At 47.8% G+C, this 23,606-nt stretch overlaps 1 protein-coding gene across 1 annotated transcript in view; it reads left to right on the top strand.

The window, feature by feature from the left end:
- Positions 1-23,606, top strand: part of RSF1 (remodeling and spacing factor 1) — a 502,800-nt gene that overhangs the window by 340,276 nt on the left and 138,918 nt on the right. Inside the window, exon 11 of the mRNA XM_069203919.1 lies at positions 23,165-23,268. Within this exon, the coding sequence (XP_069060020.1) occupies positions 23,165-23,268 (104 nt within the window). The remainder of the gene's footprint in view (positions 1-23,164; positions 23,269-23,606) is intronic.

Below are 23,606 nucleotides of genomic sequence, written 5' to 3'. Positions count from 1 at the left end.
GTTTCTCTGTCACCATGGTGACACTGGCACCTGTATCCCTCAGGCCCTCTACACTTGTCCCATTAATAAAGAGCTGCTGCCTGTATTTTTGCATGTTAGGGGGCCAGGCAGCTAGTGTGGCTAAATCCACCCCACCCTCAGAGACTAGAGTAGCTTCAGTGTGGACCCTGATTTGCTCTGGGCACACTGTTGATCCCACTTGGAGACTAGCCATTCCAGTGTTACCTGGATTGGAGTTTGGAGTGGAACTTTTCTTGGGACAGGCCTTGTCTCCAGTTTGGTGTCCGGACTGACTACAGTTTCGACACCAGGCCTTTTTGGGATCAAAGTTTTTACCCTTGTACCCAGGATTGTTTTGTGAAGAGGCTCTGGGCCCACCCTCCTGTGCAGGTTTTTGGGGGCCTTTAGAAGACTCTTGACTATTTTTATTTTTGGCTGTCTCACCACCTTTCCCCTGGGGAGGTTTTGTGACCCCTTTCTTTTGGTCACCCCCTGTGGAAGTTTTGGACACCCTTGTCTTGACCCAATGGTCCGCCTTCTTTCCCAATTCTTGGGGAGAAATTGGTCCTAGGTCTACCAGATGCTGATGCAGTTTATCATTGAAACAATTACTTAACAGGTGTTCTTTCACAAATAAATTGTACAGCCCATCATAATTACTTACACCACTGCCTTGAATCCAACCATCTAGTGTTTTTACTGAGTAGTCTACAAAGTCAACCCAGGTCTGGCTCGAGGATTTTTGAGCCCCCCTGAATCTAATCCTATACTCCTCAGTGGAGAATCCAAAGCCCTCAATCAGGGTACCCTTCATGAGGTCATAAGATTCTGCATCTTTTCCAGAGAGTGTGAGGAGTCTATCCCTACACTTTCCTGTGAACATTTCCCAAAGGAGAGCACCCCAGTGAGATCTGTTCACTTTTCTGGTTACACAAGCCCTCTCAAAAGCTGTGAACCATTTGGTGATGTCATCACCATCTTCATATTTAGTTACAATCCCTTTAGGGATTTTCAACATGTCAGGAGAATCTCTGACCCTATTTATGTTGCTGCCACCATTGATGGGTCCTAGGCCCATCTCTTGTCTTTCCCTCTCTATGGCTAGGATCTGTCTTTCCAAAGCCAATCTTTTGGCCATCCTGGCTAACTGGATGTCCTCTTCACTGGAGTTATCCTCAGTGATTTCAGAGGTGTTGGTCTCTCCTGTGAGGGAACCAGCATCTCTGACTATTATTTTTGGAGTCAGGGTTTGAGAGACCCTGTTCTCCCTAGATAGGACTGGTAGGGGGGAATTTTCCTCCAAGTCACTATCCTCTTCCTCTGAGTTGCCACCCTCAGAGGGGTTGGCCTTTTCAAACTCTGCCAAAAGCTCCTGGAGCTGTATTTTGGTAGGTTTGGGGCCCATTGTTATTTTCTTTATTTTACAGAGTGACCTTAGCTCCCTCATCTTAAGATGGAGGTAAGGTGTGGTGTCGAGTTCCACCACAGTCACATCTGTGCTAGACATTTTGCTTCTAAAAGTTGGAATACTTTTTAAGAATCTACAACTGGTTCTAGAATCTAATTCAAACTTTTACAAACTTTTAAACTCTAAAAGAAATGCTAAACAGGATCTAACACAAGGCCCTAGCAGGTCTTTTAAGAATTTAGAAAACTTTTCAAATTGCAAAAATCAATTTCTAACGACAATTTTGGAATTTGTCGTGTGATCAGGTATTGGCTGAGTAGTCCAGCAAATGCAAAGTCTTGTACCCCACCGCTGATCCACCAATGTAGGAAGTTGGCTCTGTATGTGCTATTTCAAAGTAAGGAATAGCATGCACAGAGTCCAAGGGTTCCCCTTAGAGGTAAAATAGTGGTAAAAATAGATAATACTAATGCTCTATTTTGTGGTAGTGTGGTCGAGCAGTAGGCTTATCCAAGGAGTAGTGTTAAGCATTTGTTGTACATACACATAGACAATAAATGAGGTACACACACTCCGAGACAAATCCAGCCAATAGGTTTTGTTATAGAAAAATGTCTTTTCTTAGTTTATTTTAAGAACCACAGGTTCAAATTTAACATGTAATATCTTGTTTGAAAGGTATTGCAGGTAAGTACATTAGGAACTTTGAATCATTTCAATTGCATGTATACTTCAAGTTATTCACAAATAGCTACTTTCAAAGTGGACACTTAGTGCAATTTTCACAGTTCCTGGGGGAGGTAAGTTTTTGTTAGTTTTACCAGGTAAGTAAGACACTTACAGGGTTCAGTTCTTGGTCCAAGGTAGCCCACCGTTGGGGGTTCAGAGCAACCCCAAAGTTACCACACCAGCAGCTCAGGGCCGGTCAGGTGCAGAGGTCAAAGTGGTGCCCAAAACGCATAGGCTATAATGGAGAGAAGGGGGTGCCCCGGTTCCGGTCTGCTTGCAGGTAAGTACCCGCGTCTTCGGAGGGCAGACCAGGGGGGTTTTGTAGGGCACCGGGGGGGACACAAGCCCACACAGAAATTTCACCCTCAGCGGCGCGGGGGCGGCCGGGTGCAGTGTAGAAACAAGCGTCGGGTTTTCAATGTTAGTCTATGAGAGATCAAGGGATCTCTTCAGCGCTGCAGGCAGGCCAGGGGGGGGCTTCCTCGGGGAAACCTCCACTTGGGCAAGGGAGAGGGACTCCTGGGGGTCACTTCTGCAGTGAAAGTCCGGTCCTTCAGGTCCTGGGGGCTGCGGGTGCAGGGTCTTTTCCAGGCGTCGGGACTTAGGTTTCAGAGAGTCGCGGTCAGGGGAAGCCTCGGGATTCCCTCTGCAGGCGGCGCTGTGGGGGCTCAGGGGGGACAGGTTTTGGTACTCACAGTCGTAGAGTAGTCCGGGGGTCCTCCCTGAGGTGTTGGTTCTCCACCAGCCGAGTCGGGGTCGCCGGGTGCAGTGTTGCAAGTCTCACGCTTCTTGCGGGGAGATTGCAGGGTCTTTAAAGCTGCTCCTTGAAACAAAGTTGCAGTCTTTTTGGAGCAGGTCCGCTGTCCTCGGGAGTTTCTTGTCTTTTTCGAAGCAGGGCAGTCCTCAGAGGATTCAGAGGTCGCTGGTCCCTTGGAAGGCGTCGCTGGAGCAGAGTTCTTTGGAAGGCAGGAGACAGGCCGGTGAGTTTCTGGAGCCAAGGCAGTTGTCGTCTTCTGGTCTTCCTCTGCAGGGGTTTTCAGCTAGGCAGTCCTTCTTCTTGTAGTTGCAGGAATCTAATTTTCTAGGGTTCAGGGTAGCCCTTAAATACTAAATTTAAGGGCATGTTTAGGTCTGGGGGGTTAGTAGCCAATGGCTACTAGCCCTGAGGGTGGGTACACCCTCTTTGTGCCTCCTCCCAAGGGGAGGGGGTCACAATCCTAACCCTATTGGGGGAATCCTCCATCTGCAAGATGGAGGATTTCTAAAAGTCAGAGTCACCTCAGCTCAGGACACCTTAGGGGCTGTCCTGACTGGCCAGTGACTCCTCCTTGTTGCTTTCTTTGTTCCCTCCAGCCTTGCCGCCAAAAGTGGGGGCCGTGGCCGGAGGGGGCGGGCAACTCCACTAAGCTGGAGTGCCCTGCTGGGCTGTGACAAAGGGGTGAGCCTTTGAGGCTCACCGCCAGGTGTTTCAGCTCCTGCCTGGGGGAGGTGTTAGCATCTCCACCCAGTGCAGGCTTTGTTACTGGCCTCAGAGTGACAAAGGCACTCTCCCCATGGGGCCAGCAACATGTCTCTAGTGTGGCAGGCTGCTGGAACTAGTCAGCCTACACAGACAGTCGGTTAAGTTTCAGGGGGCACCTCTAAGGTGCCCTCTGGGGTGTATTTTGCAATAAAATGTACACTGGCATCAGTGTCCATTTATTGTGCTGAGAAGTTTGATACCAAACTTCCCAGTTTTCAGTGTAGCCATTATGGTGCTGTGGAGTTCGTGTTTGACAGACTCCCAGACCATATACTCTTATGGCTACCCTGCACTTACAATGTCTAAGGTTTTGTTTAGACACTGTAGGGGTATCATGCTCATGCACTGGTACCCTCACCTATGGTATAGTGCACCCTGCCTTAGGGCTGTAAGGCCTGCTAGAGGGGTGTCTTACCTATACTGCATAGGCAGTGAGAGGCTGGCATGGCACCCTGAGGGGAGTGCCATGTCGACTTACTCGTTTTGTCCTCACTAGCACACACAAGCTGGCAAGCAGTGTGTCTGTGCTGAGTGAGAGGTCTCCAGGGTGGCATAAGACATGCTGCAGCCCTTAGAGACCTTCCTTGGCATCAGGGCCCTTGGTACTAGAAGTACCAGTTACAAGGGACTTATCTGGATGCCAGGGTCTGCCAATTGTGGATACAAAAGTACAGGTTAGGGAAAGAACACTGGTGCTGGGGCCTGGTTAGCAGGCCTCAGCACACTTTCAATTGTAAACATAGCATCAGCAAAGGCAAAAAGTCAGGGGGCAACCATGCCAAGGAGGCATTTCCTTACATGTGGTGTCGAGTTCCACCACAGCCACATCTGTGCTAGACATTTTGCTTCTAAAAGTTGGAATACTTTTTAAGAATCTACAACTGGTTCTAGAATCTAATTCAAACTTTTACAAACTTTTAAACTCTAAAAGAAATGCTAAACAGGATCTAACACAAGGCCCTAGCAGGACTTTAAGAATTTAGAAAACTTTTCAAATTGCAAAAATCAATTTCTAATGACAATTTTGGAATTTGTCGTGTGATCAGGTATTGGCTGAGTAGTCCAGCAAATGCAAAGTCTTGTACCCCACCGCTGATCCACCAATGTAGGATGTTGGCTCTGTATGTGCTATTTCAAAGTAAGGAATAGCATGCACAGAGTCCAAGGGTTCCCCTTAGAGGTAAAATAGTGGTAAAAATAGATAATACTAATGCTCTATTTTGTGGTAGTGTGGTCGAGCAGTAGGCTTATCCAAGGAGTAGTGTTAAGCATTTGTTGTACATACACATAGACAATAAATGAGGTACACACACTCAGAGACAAATCCAGCCAATAGGTTTTGTTATAGAAAAATATCTTTTCTTAGTTTATTTTAAGAACCACAGGTTCAAATTTAACATGTAATATCTTGTTTGAAAGGTATTGCAGGTAAGTACATTAGGAACTTTGAATCATTTCAATTGCATGTATACTTTTCAAGTTATTAACAAATAGCTATTTCAAAAGTGGACACTTAGTGCAATTTTCACAGTTCCTGGGGGAGGTAAGTTTTTGTTAGTTTTACCAGGTAAGTAAGACACTTACAGGGTTCAGTTCTTGGTCCAAGGTAGCCCACCGTTGGGGGTTCAGAGCAACCCCAAAGTTACCACACCAGCAGCTCAGGGCCGGTCAGGTGCAGAGTTCAAAGTGGTGCCCAAAACGCATAGGCTATAATGGAGAGAAGGGGGTGCCCCGGTTCCGGTCTGCTTGCAGGTAAGTACCCGCGTCTTCGGAGGGCAGACCAGGGGGGTTTTGTAGGGCACCGGGGGGGACACAAGCCCACACAGAAATTTCACCCTCAGCAGCGCGGGGGCGGCAGGGTGCAGTGTAGAAACAAGCGTCGGGTTTGCAATGTTAGTCAATGAGAGATCAAGGGATCTCTTCAGCGCTGCAGGCAGGCAAGGGGGGGGCTTCCTCGGGGAAACCTCCACTGGGGCAAGGGAGAGGGACTCCTGGGGGTCACTTCTCCAGTGAAAGTCCGGTCCTTCAGGTCCTGGGGGCTGCGGGTGCAGGGTCTTTTCCAGGCGTCGGGACTTAGGTTTCAGAGAGTCGCGGTCAGGGGAAGCCTCGGGATTCCCTCTGCAGGCAGCGCTGTGGGGGCTCAGGGGGGACAGGTTTTGGTACTCACAGTCGTAGAGTAGTCCGGGGGTCCTCCCTGAGGTGTTGGTTCTCCACCAGCCGAGTCGGGGTCGCCGGGTGCAGTGTTGCAAGTCTCACGCTTCTTGCGGGGAGTTGCAGGGTTCTTTAAAGCTGCTTCTTGAAACAAAGTTGCAGTCTTTTTGGAGCAGGTCCGCTGTCCTCGGGAGTTTCTTGTCGTCGTCGAAGCAGGGCAGTCCTGAGAGGATTCAGAGGTCGCTGGTCCCTTTGGAAGGCGTCGCTGGAGCAGAGTTCTTTGGAAGGCAGGAGACAGGCCGGTGAGTTTCTGGAGCCAAGGCAGTTGTTGTCTTCTGGTCTTCCTCTGCAGGGGTTTTCAGCTAGGCAGTCCTTCTTCTTGTTGTTGCAGGAATCTAATTTTCTAGGGTTCAGGGTAGCCCTTAAATACTAAATTTAAGGGCGTGTTTAGGTCTGCGGGGTTAGTAGCCAATGGCTACTAGCCCTGAGGGTGGGTACACCCTCTTTGTGCCTCCTCCCAAGGGGAGGGGGTCACAATCCTAACCCTATTGGGGGAATCCTCCATCTGCAAGATGGAGGATTTCTAAAAGTTAGTCACCTCAGCTCAGGACACCTTAGGGGCTGTCCTGACTGGCCAGTGACTCCTCCTTGTTGCTTTCTTTGTTCCCTCCAGCCTTGCCGCCAAAAGTGGGGGCCGTGGCCGGAGGGGGCGGGCAACTCCACTAAGCTGGAGTGCCCTGCTGGGCTGTGACAAAGGGGTGAGCCTTTGAGGCTCACCGCCAGGTGTTACAGCTCCTGCCTGGGGGAGGTGTTAGCATCTCCACCCAGTGCAGGCTTTGTTACTGGCCTCAGAGTGACAAAGGCACTCTCCCCATGGGGCCAGCAACATGTCTCTAGTGTGGCAGGCTGCTGGAACTAGTCAGCCTACACAGACAGTCGGTTAAGTTTCAGGGGGCACCTCTAAGGTGCCCTCTGGGGTGTATTTTGCAATAAAATGTACACTGGCATCAGTGTGCATTTATTGTGCTGAGAAGTTTGATACCAAACTTCCCAGTTTTCAGTGTAGCCATTATGGTGCTGTGGAGTTCGTGTTTGACAGACTCCCAGACCATATACTCTTATGGCTACCCTGCACTTACAATGTCTAAGGTTTTGTTTAGACACTGTAGGGGTACCATGCTCATGCACTGGTACCCTCACCTATGGTATAGTGCACCCTGCCTTAGGGCTGTAAGGCCTGCTAGAGGGGTGACTGACCTATACTTGCATAGGCAGTGAGAGGCTGGCATGGCACCCTGAGGGGAGTGCCATGTCGACTTACTCGTTTTGTTCTCACTAGCACACACAAGCTGGCAAGCAGTGTGTCTGTGCTGAGTGAGAGGTCTCCAGGGTGGCATAAGACATGCTGCAGCCCTTAGAGACCTTCCTTGGCATCAGGGCCCTTGGTACTAGAAGTACCAGTTACAAGGGACTTATCTGGATGCCAGGGTCTGCCAATTGTGGATACAGAAGTACAGGTTAGGGAAAGAACACTGGTGCTGGGGCCTGGTTAGCAGGCCTCAGCACACTTTCAATTGTAAACATAGCATCAGCAAAGGCAAAAAGTCAGGGGGCAACCATGCCAAGGAGGCATTTCCTTACACATAGGTTTGAGGAAGACCTGCAATCCACCGATGTAGACCATACGCAGAAACGTATTTTTATTCAGCAGGGGACAGGAAAGATAAGCACCCTTCCCCCTATTAGGAGAAAGAGAAGACTGGAATTTCAAACTGACCAAACACCACAAACAAAAATGGTGAAAAAGGTTACTCCGCCACCCTCTCCTCCACCTATAATTCACGTTTCACCAGCACAAACTCCATCACATTCCCCGGCTCACACCACCATGAGCCAAGGTGACCAGGATCAGGACGCATGGGACTTATACGACGCCCCTGTGTCAGATAACAGTCCTGAGGCATACCCTACAAAGCCATCACCACCAGAAGACAGTACTGCATATTCTCAGGTGGTGGCTAGAGCAGCACAATTCCACAATGTAAGCCTCCACTCAGAACAAGTCGAGGATGACTTTCTATTCAACACCCTCTCCGCCACCCACAGCTCCTACCAAGGCCTGCCTATGCTCCCTGGTATGCTTCGGCACGCAAAAGACATCTTTAAGGAGCCGGTCAAAAGTAGGGCAATCACACCAAGGGTGATAAAAAAGTATAAAGCGCCTCCTACAGACCCTATTTTCATCACTACACAGCTGCCACCAGATTCTGTCGTTGTAGGAGCAGCTAGGAAAAGGGCCAACTCCCACACATCTGGGGATGCACCACCCCCAGATAAGGAAAGCCGCAAGTTCGATGCAGCTGGAAAGAGAGTCGCAGCACAAGCTGCAAACCAGTGGCGCATCGATAACTCTCAGGCACTACTTGCGCGCTATGACAGAGCCCATTGGGATGAGATGCAACATCTCATTGAACATCTACCCAAAGACCTACAAAAGAGGGCAAAGCAAGTGGTTGATGAAGGACAGAACATTTCAAACAACCAGATACGCTCCTCCATGGATGCAGCAGAGACAGCTGCAAGAACAATAAATACATCTGTGACCATCAGAAGGCATGCATGGCTACGAACGTCTGGGTTTAAACCAGAGATTCAGCAGGCAGTTCTCAATATGCCATTCAACGAAAAAGAACTGTTCGGTCCAGAAGTGGACACGGCGATTGAGAAACTTAAAAAAGACACGGACACTGCTAAAGCCATGGGTGCACTCTACTCCCCGCAGAGCAGAGGAAATTACAGCACCTTCCGCAAAACACCCTTTAGAGGGGGGTTTCGGGGTCAGGCCACACAAGCCAGTACCTCACAGGCAACAACATCCAGTTACCAGGGACAGTACAGGGGAGGCTTTCGGGGCCAATATAGAGGAGGGCAATTCCCTAGGAATAGGGGAAAATTTCAAAGCCCCAAAACCCCTACAACTAAGCAGTGACTCACATGTCACTCACCCCCTCCACACAACACCAGTGGGGGGAAGAATAGGTCATTATTACAAAGCATGGGAGGAGTTCACTACAGACACTTGGGTTCTAGCAATTATCCAAAATGGTTATTGCATAGAATTTCTACAATTCCCTCCAAACATACCACCGAGAGCACAAAATTTATCAAAACATCATTCCGAGCTCCTGGAGATAGAAGTTCAAGCACTATTGCAAAAGAATGCAATCGAGTTAGTACCAAACACACAAATAAACACAGGAGTTTATTTACTGTACTTCTTAATACCAAAGAAGGACAAAACGCTAAGACCAATCCTAGACCTAAGAATACTAAACACATACATCAAATCAGACCACTTTCACATGGTCACACTACAAGAAGTGTTACCATTGCTGAAACTACACGACTACATGACAACATTAGACCTCAAAGACGCGTATTTCCATATACCAATACATCCATCGCACAGGAAATACCTAAGGTTTGTATTCAAATGAATACACTACCAATTCAAGGTACTGCCTTTCGGTTTAACAACCGCACCAAGAGTCTTTACCAAATGTCTAGCAGTAGTCGCTGCACACATCAGAAGGCAGCAAATACATGTATTCCCGTATCTAGACGACTGGCTAATCAAGACCCATTCGTTAATAACGTGCTCACACCACACAAATCAAATCATACAAACCCTCTACAAACTAGGGTTCACAGTCAACTTCGCAAAATCCAACATTCTGCCATGCAAGGTACAACAATACCTAGGAGCCATAATAAACACAACAATAGGAGTGGCCACTCCAAGTCCACAAAGAATTCAAAATTTCAAAAACATCATACAACGCATGTATCCAACACAAAGAATACAAGCAAAGATGATATTACAACTCCTAGGCATGATGTCTTCATGCATAGCCATTGTCCCAAACGCAAGACTGCACATGAGGCCCTTACAACAGTGCCTAGCATCACAGTGGTCACAAGCACAGGGTCACCTTTTAGATCTGGTGTTAATAGAACGCCAAACTTACCTCTCGCTTCTATGGTGGAACAATATAAATTTAAACAAAGGGCGGCCTTTCCAAGACCCAGTGCCACAGTACGTAATAACAACAGATGCTTCCATGACAGGGTGGGGAGCACACCTCGATCAATACAGCATACAAGGACAATGGAACGTACAACAAACAAAACTGCATATAAATCACCTAGAACTGCTAGCAGTTTTTCAAGCACTAAAGGCTTTTCAACCAATAATAGTTCACAAATACATTCTCGTCAAAACAGACAACATGACAACAATGTATTATCTAAACAAACAAGGGGGAACGCACTCAACGCAATTGAGCCTGCTGGCACAAAAGATATGGCGTTGGGCAATTCACAACAAAATTCGCCTAATAGCACAATTTATCCCAGGGATTCAGAATCAACTCGCAGACAATCTCTCTCGAGATCACCAACAGGTCCACGAATGGGAAATTCACCCCCAAATTCTGAACACTTACTTCACGCTCTGGGGAACACCTCAAATAGACTTGTTTGCGACAAAAGAGAACGCAAAATGCCAAAACTTCGCATCCAGATACCCACACAGGCAGTCCCACGGCAATGCCCTATGGATGAACTGGTCAGGGATATTTGCCTACGCTTTTCCTCCTCTCCCTCTCCTTCCTTATCTGGTAAACAAACTCAGTCAAAACAAACTCAAACTCATATTAATAGCACCAACTTGGGCAAGGCAACCCTGGTACACAACGCTGCTAGACCTATCAGTAGTACCCCACATCAAACTGCCCAACAGGCCGGATCTGTTAACACAACACAACCAAAAGATCAGACACCCAGATCCAGCATCGCTGAATCTAGCAATCTGGCTCCTGAAATCCTAGAATTCGGACACTTACAACTTACTCAAGAATGTATGGAAGTCATAAAGCAAGCCAGAAGGCCATCCACCAGGCACTGCTATGCCAGTAAATGGAAGAGGTTTGTTTGCTACTGCCATATTAATCAAATCCAACCATTACACGCAACCCCAAAACATGTAGTGGGTTACTTGCTTCACTTACAAAAATCTAACCTAGCTTTCTCTTCCATTAAAATACACCTTGCAGCAATATCTGCATACCTGCAGCCTACCTATTCAACTTCCCTATATAGGATACCAGTCATTAAAGCATTCATGGAGGGCCTTAAAATAATTATTCCACCAAGAACACCACCTGTTCCTTCATGGAACCTCAATGTTGTCTTAACTAGACTTATGGGTCCACCTTTTGAACCCATGCACTCCTGCGAAATACAGTTCCTAACATGGAAGGTTGCATTTCTCATCGCCATTACCTCTCTAAGAAGAGTAAGCGAGATTCAGGCGTTTACAATACAAGAACCTTTTATACAACTACACAAAAATAAGGTCGTCCTAAGGACTAATCCTAAATTTCTACCAAAAGTTATTTCACCGTTCTATCTAAATCAAACAGTGGAACTTCCAGTGTTCTTCCCACAGCCAGATTCCGTAGCTGAGAGGGCACTACATACTTTAGATGTCAAAAGAGCATTAATGTATTACATTGACAGAACAAAGAGCATCAGGAAAACTAAACAGCTATTTATTGCATTCCAAAAACCTCATGCAGGAAACCCAATATCAAAACAAGGTATAGCCAGATGGATAGTTAAATGCATCCAAATCTGCTACCTTAAAGCTAAACGACAACTGCCCATTACACCAAGGGCACACTCAACCAGAAAGAAAGGTGCTAACATGGCCTTTCTAGGAAACATCCCAATGCAAGAAATATGTAAGGCAGCCACATGGTCTACGCCTCACACATTCACCAAGCACTACTGTGTAGACGTGTTATCCGCACAACAAGCCACAGTAGGTCAAGCCGTATTAAGAACATTGTTTCAGACTACTCCCACTCCTACAGGCTGAGCCACCGCTTTGGGGAAATAACTGCTTACTAGTCTATGCAAAACATGCGTATCTACAGCGACAGATGCCATCGAACTGAAAATGTCACTTACCCAGTGTACATCTGTTCGTGGCATCAGTCGCTGTAGATTCGCATGTGCCCACCCGCCTCCCCGGGAGCCTGTAGCAGTTCGGAAGGTACCTTCAACTATTTGTATATATATTATTTTAACCTTAAATAGGTACATACTTAGTCACTCCATTGCATGGCCACTATTACTACAATACAACTCCTACCTCACCCTCTGCGGGGAAAAACAATCGAAGATGGAGTCGACGCCCATGCGCAATGGAGACAAAAGGAGGAGTCACTCGGTCCCGTGACTCGAAAGACTTCTTCGAAGAAAAACAACTTGTAACACTCCGACCCAACACCAGATGGCGAGCTATGCAAAACATGCGAATCTACAGCGACTGATGCCACGAACAGATGTACACTGGGTAAGTGACATTTTCATTCTAGGAACTCCACCATCCCAGATCAACACTCACAATTTCCACCCTGCTGAAAAACCTGTCCAGGACCGGATATGGGGTGTTCTGTAGAACATATAAAAATTTTGGGAGGTAAATCATTTTACATAGGGCTGCACAGCCAAGGAGGGTGATTGGCAACTTCAGCCATTTTTTCACACCAGCGTGATATTCTCCTAGAATCTTCTTCAAGTTTTCCTGCAGGTATAAGTCGCAGTTGGGTGTGACAAATATTTCTATATACCAGAACCCCTGGGTCACCCACCGAAAGGGGCTGTGGTCTTCTGCTGGAAGAGTACCCATCCCTACAGGAAACGCTACAGATTTGTTCCAAGTGATGATACACCCTACGTAAGATCCAAACACCACCAAGACCTTTAAGACTCTGTGTATCAGTTGTAGGGGATCTGTGAGATACAGAAAGATATCATCGCCGTACAATGAAACAACATCCTGCCAGTTCGGGTCCCACCAAAGGCCCCTGAGTTGGGCATCCACCCTAATCTCAGATGCTAGGGGTTCGAGGGCAATGGCAAAGAACCTCAGCAAGAGAGGGCACCCCGCCTGGTGCTGTGGGACAGTCCAAACTGGACTGAGAACCCAGTTGACCCATACTCTTGCTACCTGCTGTGCATAAAGCAGGCTAATTCAGGATGAAAACTATGGACCAAAGCCCATCTTTCAGAGGACTGCCATCATGTATGGCCACTCCGAGTCGAAGGCCTTTTTGGCATCCATGGCCGACAAGACCTGCAGTCGCCCACCTCATGCCAGGCTGCAGCCTCCTTAAGTTGTGCCTCATGGCACGATATGACATGAAGCCACACTAGTCTGGGTTTATTAAAATGCCGAGTATCAGGGTCAGGCAGTTTGCCAGGACCTTGGCGAGAACGTTTGTTACAGTGTTAATCAGAAAGATCTGACTGTGGGAGGCACACTCATCAACTGCTTTCCCCTCTGTGTAGATCAGAACGATTGTAGCCTCTTGTAGGTCCAGCGGCAAGGCACCCTTCTCCCTGGCAAGCACGGGTTTCACACCTTTTGAGGTTACGCCCTATTCTACTGGGAACCTGTAAGGGCCTGGGGTCTTCCCAGTGTTCAATTGTGACATGGCAGTGGTCACTTCGCCTTCCGTGATTTTGTCCTCCAGCATTACAACCTGGTCACAGTCCAGTCGAAGGGTCGGAAGGCCTCCCAGAAGGCGTCCACGTCCCCCTGATCTGCAGTGGCCCAGCTTTGCCATTGTCGTTCCAGATATTGCATGAATTTCCTTGCAGTTGCCTGGGGGGTCTCTGCCAAATGCAAGTTGAGCAGTTGGATTTGTCGGACCCACCACTGCCTCTCTTCCTTCGTGGCCATCCACTTTAGAAGCTTCCCCCACCATATTGCCACCTCATAGCGTCGTCCCTAGGTAATGCAAAACTCAGCTCTTGCTTTTGGTCTCACCAAGGCAGTATATTCCCACCTGGCCTCCTCCAGTCTGCTGGCACTTTCATTTGTGGAGACTTCCACATAGTCTGCCTCAAGCTGCGTGAGTTTCTCCTAGAGTGCTGTTCCCGTTCTCTCTTTAGGCCCACCCGTTTGGCTATAAGTTTGCCCCGTAGTACTGCTTTTTACGCCTCCCACAGATAGATCGGCGATAGGGCTGAGTCTCATTTTCCACAAGACAATTGGTTGTGGTGGTGTGGATCCTCTCTTTTCGTGTCCCTGTTCTGTAGTTCCCAGGGATTGAGTACCCATGGGACTTTCCGTCCCGGGACGCCTATTTGGACCACCGTAAGCAAAGGCGAGTGGTCCTAGATTCCCAGAGGACGAAAGGTGGTATCAGAATATCCTCCCAGCTGGCACCAGGAAGTATTCCAGTCAGGACATAGCCCCCTGTGTTGTGGCAGCATACAAGTGTTGTCGTATGCCGGGGTTCCTTGCCCTCTATAGGTCTGTGAGACCCATGGCTTTCTCAAAGGTGGCCATTCTATTGTCTGGCCTTATTTAGTCCTCCAATCTCATCATTCTGTCTGTATCCCTGTGTAGCGTCAGGTTTAGGTCTCCCCCAATGACCGTCAGTGCGTCTGGGGATTGGGTCAGCCATGCCCCCATGTGTTCCATTCCTTTGGATTGTAACCCCAGAGGAAAGTACCAGGAGCCCACAGCCACATCTTCCGTTTAGCATTGGTCATGGACTGCTGCCTGGCAGCCATTGTCGTCCACCCATGTGCAGAGAACCTCCAGAGATAAAGTACGGTGAACCAAGAGTCCCACCCCATTGTAACCCATTGTAAAGCCCTTGTGTGCCAACAGTTTGTATCTACCGTTCTCAGGAACCATCAGCTATTGCCTAACAGGTGGGGTACCTGCAAAAGGATGATGTCTGTGTCCTGTCTGAGGAAGTATTTCCTCACTACTCCCTGTTTCAGTTTGTCCCCCAGGCCATTACCATTCCATGACAAGATTTTCAGGGTTAGGCTGCAGCCTAGATCATTCCGTATTTTGTCCTCCATCGGGTCGTGGGTACCCCACTGCATCCGTCCGTCCCAGACCCCCTAGGCTCCTGCAGTCTTTACTTCTGTCTGCAGTGGGTGAGAATCCCAATCCCCAACTCCCACTTCCTAACCACCTCGCGCTGTGGGCTCTGAATCACCTGCCACCCCAAAGCTCGAGATGTCTGTCGCCCCAACAAAGTAAACATAACTTGAATTGTCTTAAGATTGTATATTCATAGTAGAAAAACAATGTGTTGTTTACGTGTGAGGGCATGGCACCTGGTGTCTTTCTCTGTCAATGACCATCTGAGGTCTAGCAGAGTTCGGCCTATACTGTCTTCACGGTGTCTGACCACCGTCCAAGGACTTCGCATCAGTTACGCCATCACCCCAGCAAGTCCGCTGTCATTGAGGTCACCATTGGTCCATTGTCTTGCTCTTCCAAAATGTGTGCCAGTTCCGCCCACCTAGTGCTGGTCCGTATGGGGCATGTTCATTGGAGTTCAGACTCCAGCTTTGTTTGTTCCACCTCCGCTTGTGCTTTCGCCGGGGTAGCCTTTAGTAGCCGGCGAGATTTCCTCTTTGGCCTAACATCTGTCCACTTTTCCTGCATTGGGGGTCCTGCCCGAAGGGGAGGCACATCCTTTACTTTTCAGCCATTTCCAGCCCCCCTCTGCCTTTGTAAGGAAGAGGGGTTGCTTCTGGTCTACCACCCTGAGTCTGACAGGGAAGAGGAGCGCAGATTTCATACCAAGAGTTCACAGTTGTTTTTCAGCCACAAATGTTTCTTTTTAGCATTGGACCATCTGGGTGTAGTAGGAATATATATAATCTGTCTGCCTTTGACCTGTCACAGACCCTGTGCCCAGGCACGCTGCAGGATGTTGTCCCTGTCGCAGTAGTTCAGGAGGCGGACGACCACCGATCAAGGGGGCATTCCCGGTCATGGCTGTCCCCCAGGTACCATGCGCACACGTTCAACAGTAAAGAATTTGGATGTCATGCCATCCATGACCTCTTGTAGGTACCAGTTTTCTATGTAAAGTTCCATGCTTTGTCCCTCACAGCATTCTAGAAGGCCCACCACCCGGATGATGTTGCGGCTCGATCGGGCTTTCTTGTCTTCTACCTGGTCGCAGAGTGAGCCCACCTCTTGTTGTAGCTGCCTAAGTTGTCTTGTGGTCTTTAATCATGGGCTGCAGGTGCTGCACCTCTTTCTCTGTGTCTCCCACTCTGCCAACCAGCGTGCAGTGATTGGCTCACAGCACACAGAGGTTGACTGCTCCAATCTTCCCTTCCAGTGTCAACCTGGTCTCTCAGATAGCTGCTAGTATTACTGCGGTATGGGCTTCTCGGCCCTCTGTGGGTGTGGGGCAGGCAGCGTCATGGTTTCATGGTCGTTTTTTGTGGTCAGAGCGGGGTCCGGATGCGTGTGTCAGGTATGCACCATCCAGCGCCTTGAGACCCTACCGGGTGAGTAGTGCGCTTAAGAAATTATTTGATTGATTGATTGAACTTTATTGCGGGGTCAGCTTTTAGTGCACTCCGCCTTGTCTCCCCTATCAGGTAGTACAGGAACCGCCCAGCACCAGGGTCTTGTGGGGCCCCCAAGGATTCCAGCCCGACACTGCCCCATACCTGCATTGGGCCAACTACTCAACCCAGTGGAGGGGTGAGCCTGCCCGGGCAGTAGCACCAGCCAAGCCTTCCCCAGGGGCGAACCACTCCCCCGGCTCCCTGCCCAGGAGGCACAAGCACCCCCAGCTCACCTCAGGACTTGGTTCAGCAGGCAGGAGTAGCTTTTCACAGTTTGGCGAGCATTGGGCCTCAACCCAGCAGGGGGGACTTTTGAACAACTGCGCAATCCACAGACCTTTTGCTTCCCTCAAAGCAGTTTAACCAGCACTAGAGAACATTTGATGACTGTTCCTGGGGCTAGCATATAGATGTCAGCCTTCCCAGCCTGTGTAGCAGCTGCAGGCAGAGTCCTTTTGGTACCGAGGTTATGGCGGCATCCAAGGCCATTCGTACCAGCAGGGACTGCTCTCCTCATCCTCTTCCTCCCCTGCTTTAATGGCTTCCAAGCTGCTTTAGTTTGCCCCCACATGCCCTTGCTCAGATGGTGGGAAGTAGCAAACAAGATTTCCTCCTCAGCTGGCGAACCATCATGACAGACAGATGGGTGTTACAAAACATTAAAAGGGCCTAAGCCCTGCCTTTTATTTGTGCCTCCTTTCCCCATCTTTTCCCTAGACCCCAGAGAGGCTGCCAGTGCACTATTCTGCAATCTTGCTGCAAGAAGTCAACCTTATGCTGGCCAAGGGTGCCATTGAGCATGTGCTGGCTTCAAAGAAATGCGCCAAGCACGTTTACTACTTTTACCAAAGGACAGAGGCCTCAGGCCTGTACTACATTTCTGCCCACTGACTGCCTTCCTTTAGAAAGACAAATTCAAGATGCATACCTTGTCTTAGATTTATTCTTCTCTAGGCCATTGATGGGGTGCCTGGATTTGCAGGAGTCACCTCCGGTGGAAGCCAGCGCCACAATAACCTTTTAGATTTTTGGGTGACCTATGTAGCCCTTAAAGACTTCCTGCCATCCATGAAGGAGAGGTCAGCCGCAGTTCACCACAGACAACATGACTGCCATGTGGTACAGCAACAAGGAGGATGGAGCGGGGTCCCAGGTCTGTGCTGGGAGCCCCTGCGCCTATGGAAGTAGTTGGGCTAAGTACATCTTTCTGGTGGCCAGTCATTTGGCAGGGTCTATGAATGCCATAGCAGATGAGTTGAGCAGAAGTCAGTCGGAAGATCATGAGTGTCATCTCCACACCAAGGTGGCAAAGGATTTCTTCGGCCAGTATGGTATGTCTTGCCTAGATCTGTCTGCCACAGTCGAGAACGAGCATTGCCCGCTGTACTACGCATTGGAGTTTCCTTGAGGAAAGTCACTAGGAGATTGATTCTGACTGCAGTGACACAAAGTTCTCCTGTATGTGTTCCCACATCTGCCTTGAGGGCTGAGGAACGTCAGGTAGAAATCGCCAAAGTCATGTTATAAGCCAGAGGCTAGACCAGAGCTCCTGAGCATGAGCATTTACCATCTGATCCTGCTCCGGAAGAACACCGAGAGTAAGGCTCCCATCCTTCATATCCAAACCGACAGAAGTTGGCTGCGGGGTTCCTCCCTGAGCCCAATGCTTTTCAACATCTACAAAGCTCTCCTTGCAGTCATCGTCAGAGGCCACGGAATGAACATCATGTCATATGCAGATGACCTACTCTTAGTATAATTGGAAACATTTTAAAATGAAAAATTAATGAAATTTGGCGATACTGAGCTTTGGGTAGTTATTTTGATGAATTCTCACAAAACTTTCCAAAGTAAAGTCTCATCCACCTCAGACCCTTCCTGGAAAGATTCAGGGTGCTCTGTCAACCGGCGGCAGAGGAAAAGAGGGGTGCGGGGCCCCTCAACGTGTTTTCTTCTTGCAATTTTCCATAGGAAAATTAAATAGCGATACAGGAAAAAAACAGCTGAACACATTTGCACAAAATTTGATGTAAATTTGTTCTATAGTTTTTTTTTAATTTTTTTTAATTAAGGTTGAAATGTATTTATACTTCAGGCCACAGAAGATCATCGGACCAAACAGATCAAAAAATCAGCTCTAATTGGCTGTCATCACAACAAAGATGTGGGTCCAATAATTGGAAAAGGGGAGAGTTGAAGGGAGATGCCACTACTATTCTTTGATAGATCTTAAAACTCACTGTTGTACCCAGGTAGTGGCATGGAAGACGGGAGAGAGGGTAAAGTAAAGAAGAAAAAAAATTAAAATAAACAATATGACATAGGTTGGGACACATAGAGGGACTGAAGGCTCTGGCTTTCTATGCTTGTGCTGGGCTCAATAAAAAGCATGTTGATTCTCTTTTCCTGAGCAAGGTCAGTAATGTGCGGCATTTGTGTTAGAAGCCCCTTAACATGTGACTAAGAACAATGCCAAGAAAATGATGATGTACTTTCTAGTGCAACCATTAAACAGCACCTTTATCTCTCATTGTTGGAGCAGAAATCATTCTCCACAAATGTTGTTGCAGCCTTAATTTGCTCAGACGCCTAGATCCTAGCCCCCACGGTCATCCTCAGTCAGGTGCTACCTTCCACATTGCTTGCAATTTTTGCTGCATGGTAACAGTATTCAGATTGGAAAGTAAGAGAATCTGAGTCTCTTGATGTAGAAGCTTATTCTTCTGCCTTCAAAATGTTTCATCTCCATCCAGATTTGGGAAACTCATACTTGTAACCTGTTCCTTTTTCTTCTTTTTTTTAAGCCTTATCAGTGGGCTCAGTTGGGAAAATGCTCATTGCAGAGAAATGATTTTGAGGAGACTGTCAAGATTAGATTTGCCATTATTCATGGGCTGTCGTAGGAATCTTAACAATCTTACCTCTCCTTATATAGTTTAGAAGAACCATTGAGGTGAATGCTGTAGGAAGTTGGCTCTGTATGCACTATTTCAAAGTAAGGAATAGTATGCACAGAGTCCAAGGGTTCCCCTTAGATGCAAGATAGTGGCAAAAAGAGATAATACGAATGCTCTATTTTGTGGTAGTGTGGTCGAGCAGTAGGCTTATCAAAGGAGTAGTGTTAAGCATTTGTTGTACATACACACAGGCAATAAATGAGGAACACACACTCAGAGACAATTCCAGGCCAATAGGATTTTGTATAGAAAAATATCTTTTCTTAGTTTATTTTAAGAACCACAGGTTCAAATTCTACATGTAATACTTTGCATGAAAGGTATTGCAGGTAAGTACTTTAGGAACTTTGAATAATCACAATAGCATATATACTTTTCAAATAAAACACATATAGCTATTTTAAAACTAGACAGTGCAATTTTCACAGTTCCTAGGGGAGGTAAGTAATTGTTAGTTCTTGCAGGTAAGTAAACCACCTATGGGGTTCAAGTTTGGGTCCAAGGTAGCCCACCGTTGGGGGTTCAGAGCAACCCCAAAGTTACCACACCACCAGGAGAAGGGGGTGCCCCGGTTCCAGTCTGCCAGCAGGTAAGTACCCACGTCTTCGGACGGCAGACCAGGGGGGTTTTGTAGGGCACCGGGGGGGACACAAGTTAGCACAGAAAGTACACCCTCAGCAGCACGGGGGCGGCCGGGTGCAGTGTTCAAACACACGTCGGGTTTTCAATTGGAATCAATGGGAGACCAAGGGGTCTCTTCAGCGATGCAGGCAGGCAAGGGGGGGGGCTCCTCGGGGTAGCCACCACCTGGGCAAGGGAGAGGGCCTCCTGGGGGTCACTCCTGCACTGGAGTTCTGATCCTTCAGGTCCTGGGGGCTGCGGGTGCAGGGTCTTTTCCAGGCGTCGGGATCTGAGAGTCAGGCAGTCGCGGTCAGGGGGAGCTTCGGGATTCCCTCTGCATGCATCGCTATGGGGGGTCAGGGGGGACAACTTTGGTTACTCACAGTCTCAGAGTCGCCGGGGGGTCCTCCCTGAAGTGTTGTTTCTCCACAAGTCGAGCCGGGGGCGTCGGGTGCAGAGTTGCAAGTCTCACGCTTCTGGCGGGAAATGCAGTTGTCTTTAAGTTGCTTCTTTGGAAACAAAGTTGCAGTCTTGGGTGAACAGGGCCTCTGTTCTCTGGAGTTTCTTGGTCCTTTTAGAGCAGGGCAGTCCTCTGAGGATTCAGAGGTCGCTGGTCCTGGGGAAAGCGTCACTGGAGCAGTTTTCTTCCGAAGGGGGGAGACAGGCCGGTAGAGCTGGGGCCAAAGCAGTTGGTGTCTCCGTCTTCTCTGCAGGGTTTTTCAGCTCAGCAGTCCTCTTCTTCTTAGGTTGCAGGAATCTGAGTTCCTAGGTTCTGGGGAGCCCTTAAATACTAAATTTAAGGGTGTGTTTAGGTCTGGGGGGTTAGTAGCCAATGGCTACTAGCCCTGAGGGTGGGTACTCCCTCTTTGTGCCTCCGCTCAAGGGGAGGGGGTCACAGTCCTATCCCTATTGGGGGAATCCTCCATCTGCAAGATGGAGGATTTCTAAAAGTTAGTCACCTCAGCTCAGGACACCTTAGGGGCTGTCCTGACTGGCCAGTGACTCCTCCTTGTTATTCTCATTATTTCCTCCGGCCTTGCCGCCAAAAGTGGGGCCGTGGCCGGAGTGGGCGGGCAACTCCACTAGCTGGAGTGCCCTGTGGTGCTGTAACAAAGGGGGTGAGCCTTTGAGGCTCACCGCCAGGTGTTACAGTTCCTGCAGGGGGAGGTGTGAAGCACCTCCACCCAGTACAGGCTTTGTTACTAGCCACAGAGTGACAAAGGCACTCTCCCCATGTGGCCAGCAACATGTCTCGAGTGTGGCAGGCTGCTAAAACCAGTCAGCCTACACGGGTAGTTGGTTAAGGTTTCAGGGGGCACCTCTAAGGTGCCCTCTGGGGTGTATGTTACAATAAATTGTACACTGGCATCAGTGTGCATTTATTGTGCTGAGAAGTTTGATACTAAACTTCCCAGTTTTCAGTGTAGCCATTATAGTGCTGTGGAGTTCGTGTAAAACAGACTCCCAGACCATATACTCTTATGGCTACCCTGTACTTACAATGTCTAAGGTTTTGCTTAGACACTGTAGGGGCACAGTGCTCATGCACTGGTGCCCTCACCTATGGTATAGTGCACCCTGCCTTAGGGCTGTAAGGCCTGCTAGAGGGGTGACTTATCTATACTGCATAGGCAGTGTGAGGTTGGCATGGCACCCTGAGGGGAGTGCCATGTCGACTTACTCGTTTTGTCCTCACCAGCACACACAAGCTGGCAAGCAGTGTGTCTGTGCTAAGTGAGGGGTCCCCAGGGTGGCACAAGATATGCTGCCGCCCTTAGAGACCTTCCCTGGCATCAGGGCCCTTGGTACCAGGGGTACCAGTTACAAGGGACTTACCTGGATGCCAGGGTGTGCCAATTGTGAAACAAAAGTACGGTTAGGGAAAGAACACTGGTGCTGGGGCCTGGTTAGCAGGCCTCAGCACACTTTCAATTCAAAACATAGCATCAGCAAAGGCAAAAAGTCAGGGGGTAACCATGCCAAGGAGGCATTTCCTTACAAATGCGCATTGTTGAATTGTTGAGGATGAAATGTGGCGAATGTTGAAAGGCTCTCTCTTAGTTATCATAGTCCAAATTCCATTTTCTTAATTTTCCATCCAGGAATAGTGCTCTTTTGCACGCCCTGGGCCCTGAGTCCAGGAAAACTGAATGCAGCTGACTAAGGACTGTGAGTTCCCTTCCTCACTTGCTGTTTAGACAGTCTTTCTTGTTGAGTGGTGTTTTTCACGCATCAAGGTCAAGCTATATAGTAAGCTATATTCAGCGCTATCCAACCTCCATGGATCTTGCTGAATCTTGCCCGACAAGGAGCAGTAGATGTCTTCCTTCCCATTCTGACAGTCTTATTTTCCTGAAGCCTGGCACCACCATCTTTACCTTATCTGACTCTGGTGAGCTGTCGGTCCTTGTGTCTTCATCAGACTTTATCTCCGGAGTCTCTGCGACTAACTGGCTGCACCGTGTAAGTCGCATAAGGTCTCTGAGTGTTGGGGCTCAGAAAGGTGCCTGCTTAGTTTTCCATCCAAAAAAGCTATTTTTTCTGTCAAGCTATATCATTGGGATTCAGTCTAGCTTCTGGTCTTAGCAGTATATTTTATCTTTGTGGGTAGAAAGAAGTGTAGCATATCTTTATAATTTCTGCTGGCTAACTCTTGAAGCAAGCCTGCAATGTGAATTTGCATGTCTGGCATCTGAAGTTACTTATCAATGCCTTACTCTGTGTCTTGCTAATAAACCTTAAGTTGTGACATGATCTCACAACCTGTAGTTTTCTGTTAAATAGTTTAAATTTGAGTGAATGAAACGCATGAAAGGGCATTTGTTTGCAATTAATCTGCTTATAGTTTTAAAACCCCTTCTGTGTAACACTAGTGTATTGTACCATGTTATATAAGGATTTTGTGGGCAACTTAAGAATAGTACATATCACATATATACATCATAATGCAACACAGCCTGTGTATCACACCTTGAGATTTCAGAATATCTCATCATTTCTGGCGAGGCTATTCTGGCTGCGTGTCAGGGAGAGATGCCAAAACAAATTTATTTATAATATGTATTGATACCTTCTGATTTGCAAATCTGCTAGAAATTGTTTAAGTAAACGCACAGATTTTGGCCCTTTCGTTTCTCGGATCTACTCATCTGAAACGACCTGCAACCCAAAATTTTTGTGTGTGCTCCAGCTCCAGAACCCTTACAAAAGTTTTCATTGCTAGTTTTCATTGTGCCTTCATTCTCTTTTATGTAGGAACAAGTCTGCATTATATCAATATGCAGTGTTGCTTTTCATCTTTATTAGGAGGCGGAGATTCCAGAAGTACAGGAAGTCAAGAAGAAAGATCCAAAAAAAGTGAAACCACTGGAAAGGAGATCAACTAGGACACGGAAGTGTATAAGTTACCGGTACAAATTAAGCTTTATTGTTAATTTAAATGGTATTTTAATGAATATGCCCAATATAACTTGCCTGAAGAATGTGGTTTCTCAAAGTCAATTTTATGTGTAGTTCTCCATTACAAAGTTAAAAATTAAACCAGTGCAATCCTCAATCAGTACTACACTTGAAAAAGCCATCTGCACAAATATCATGATCTTCTTAATAAAACATTGCTATATTGAGCTCTTAAGTTCATATGCTCTGAACTTGCCCCAATTTTAACCCACTCACTTTTTCAGCAGTTTCTGTTTGCCTTTCCCCAAATATTCTCACAGGAACTCCTTTACCATTGTGCACAGCCTGT

The sequence above is a fragment of the Pleurodeles waltl genome, chromosome 8 (assembly GCF_031143425.1).
Source record: "Pleurodeles waltl isolate 20211129_DDA chromosome 8, aPleWal1.hap1.20221129, whole genome shotgun sequence".
NCBI lineage: Eukaryota > Metazoa > Chordata > Amphibia > Caudata > Salamandridae > Pleurodeles > Pleurodeles waltl.
This window is presented reverse-complemented; position numbering and strand designations above follow the sequence as displayed.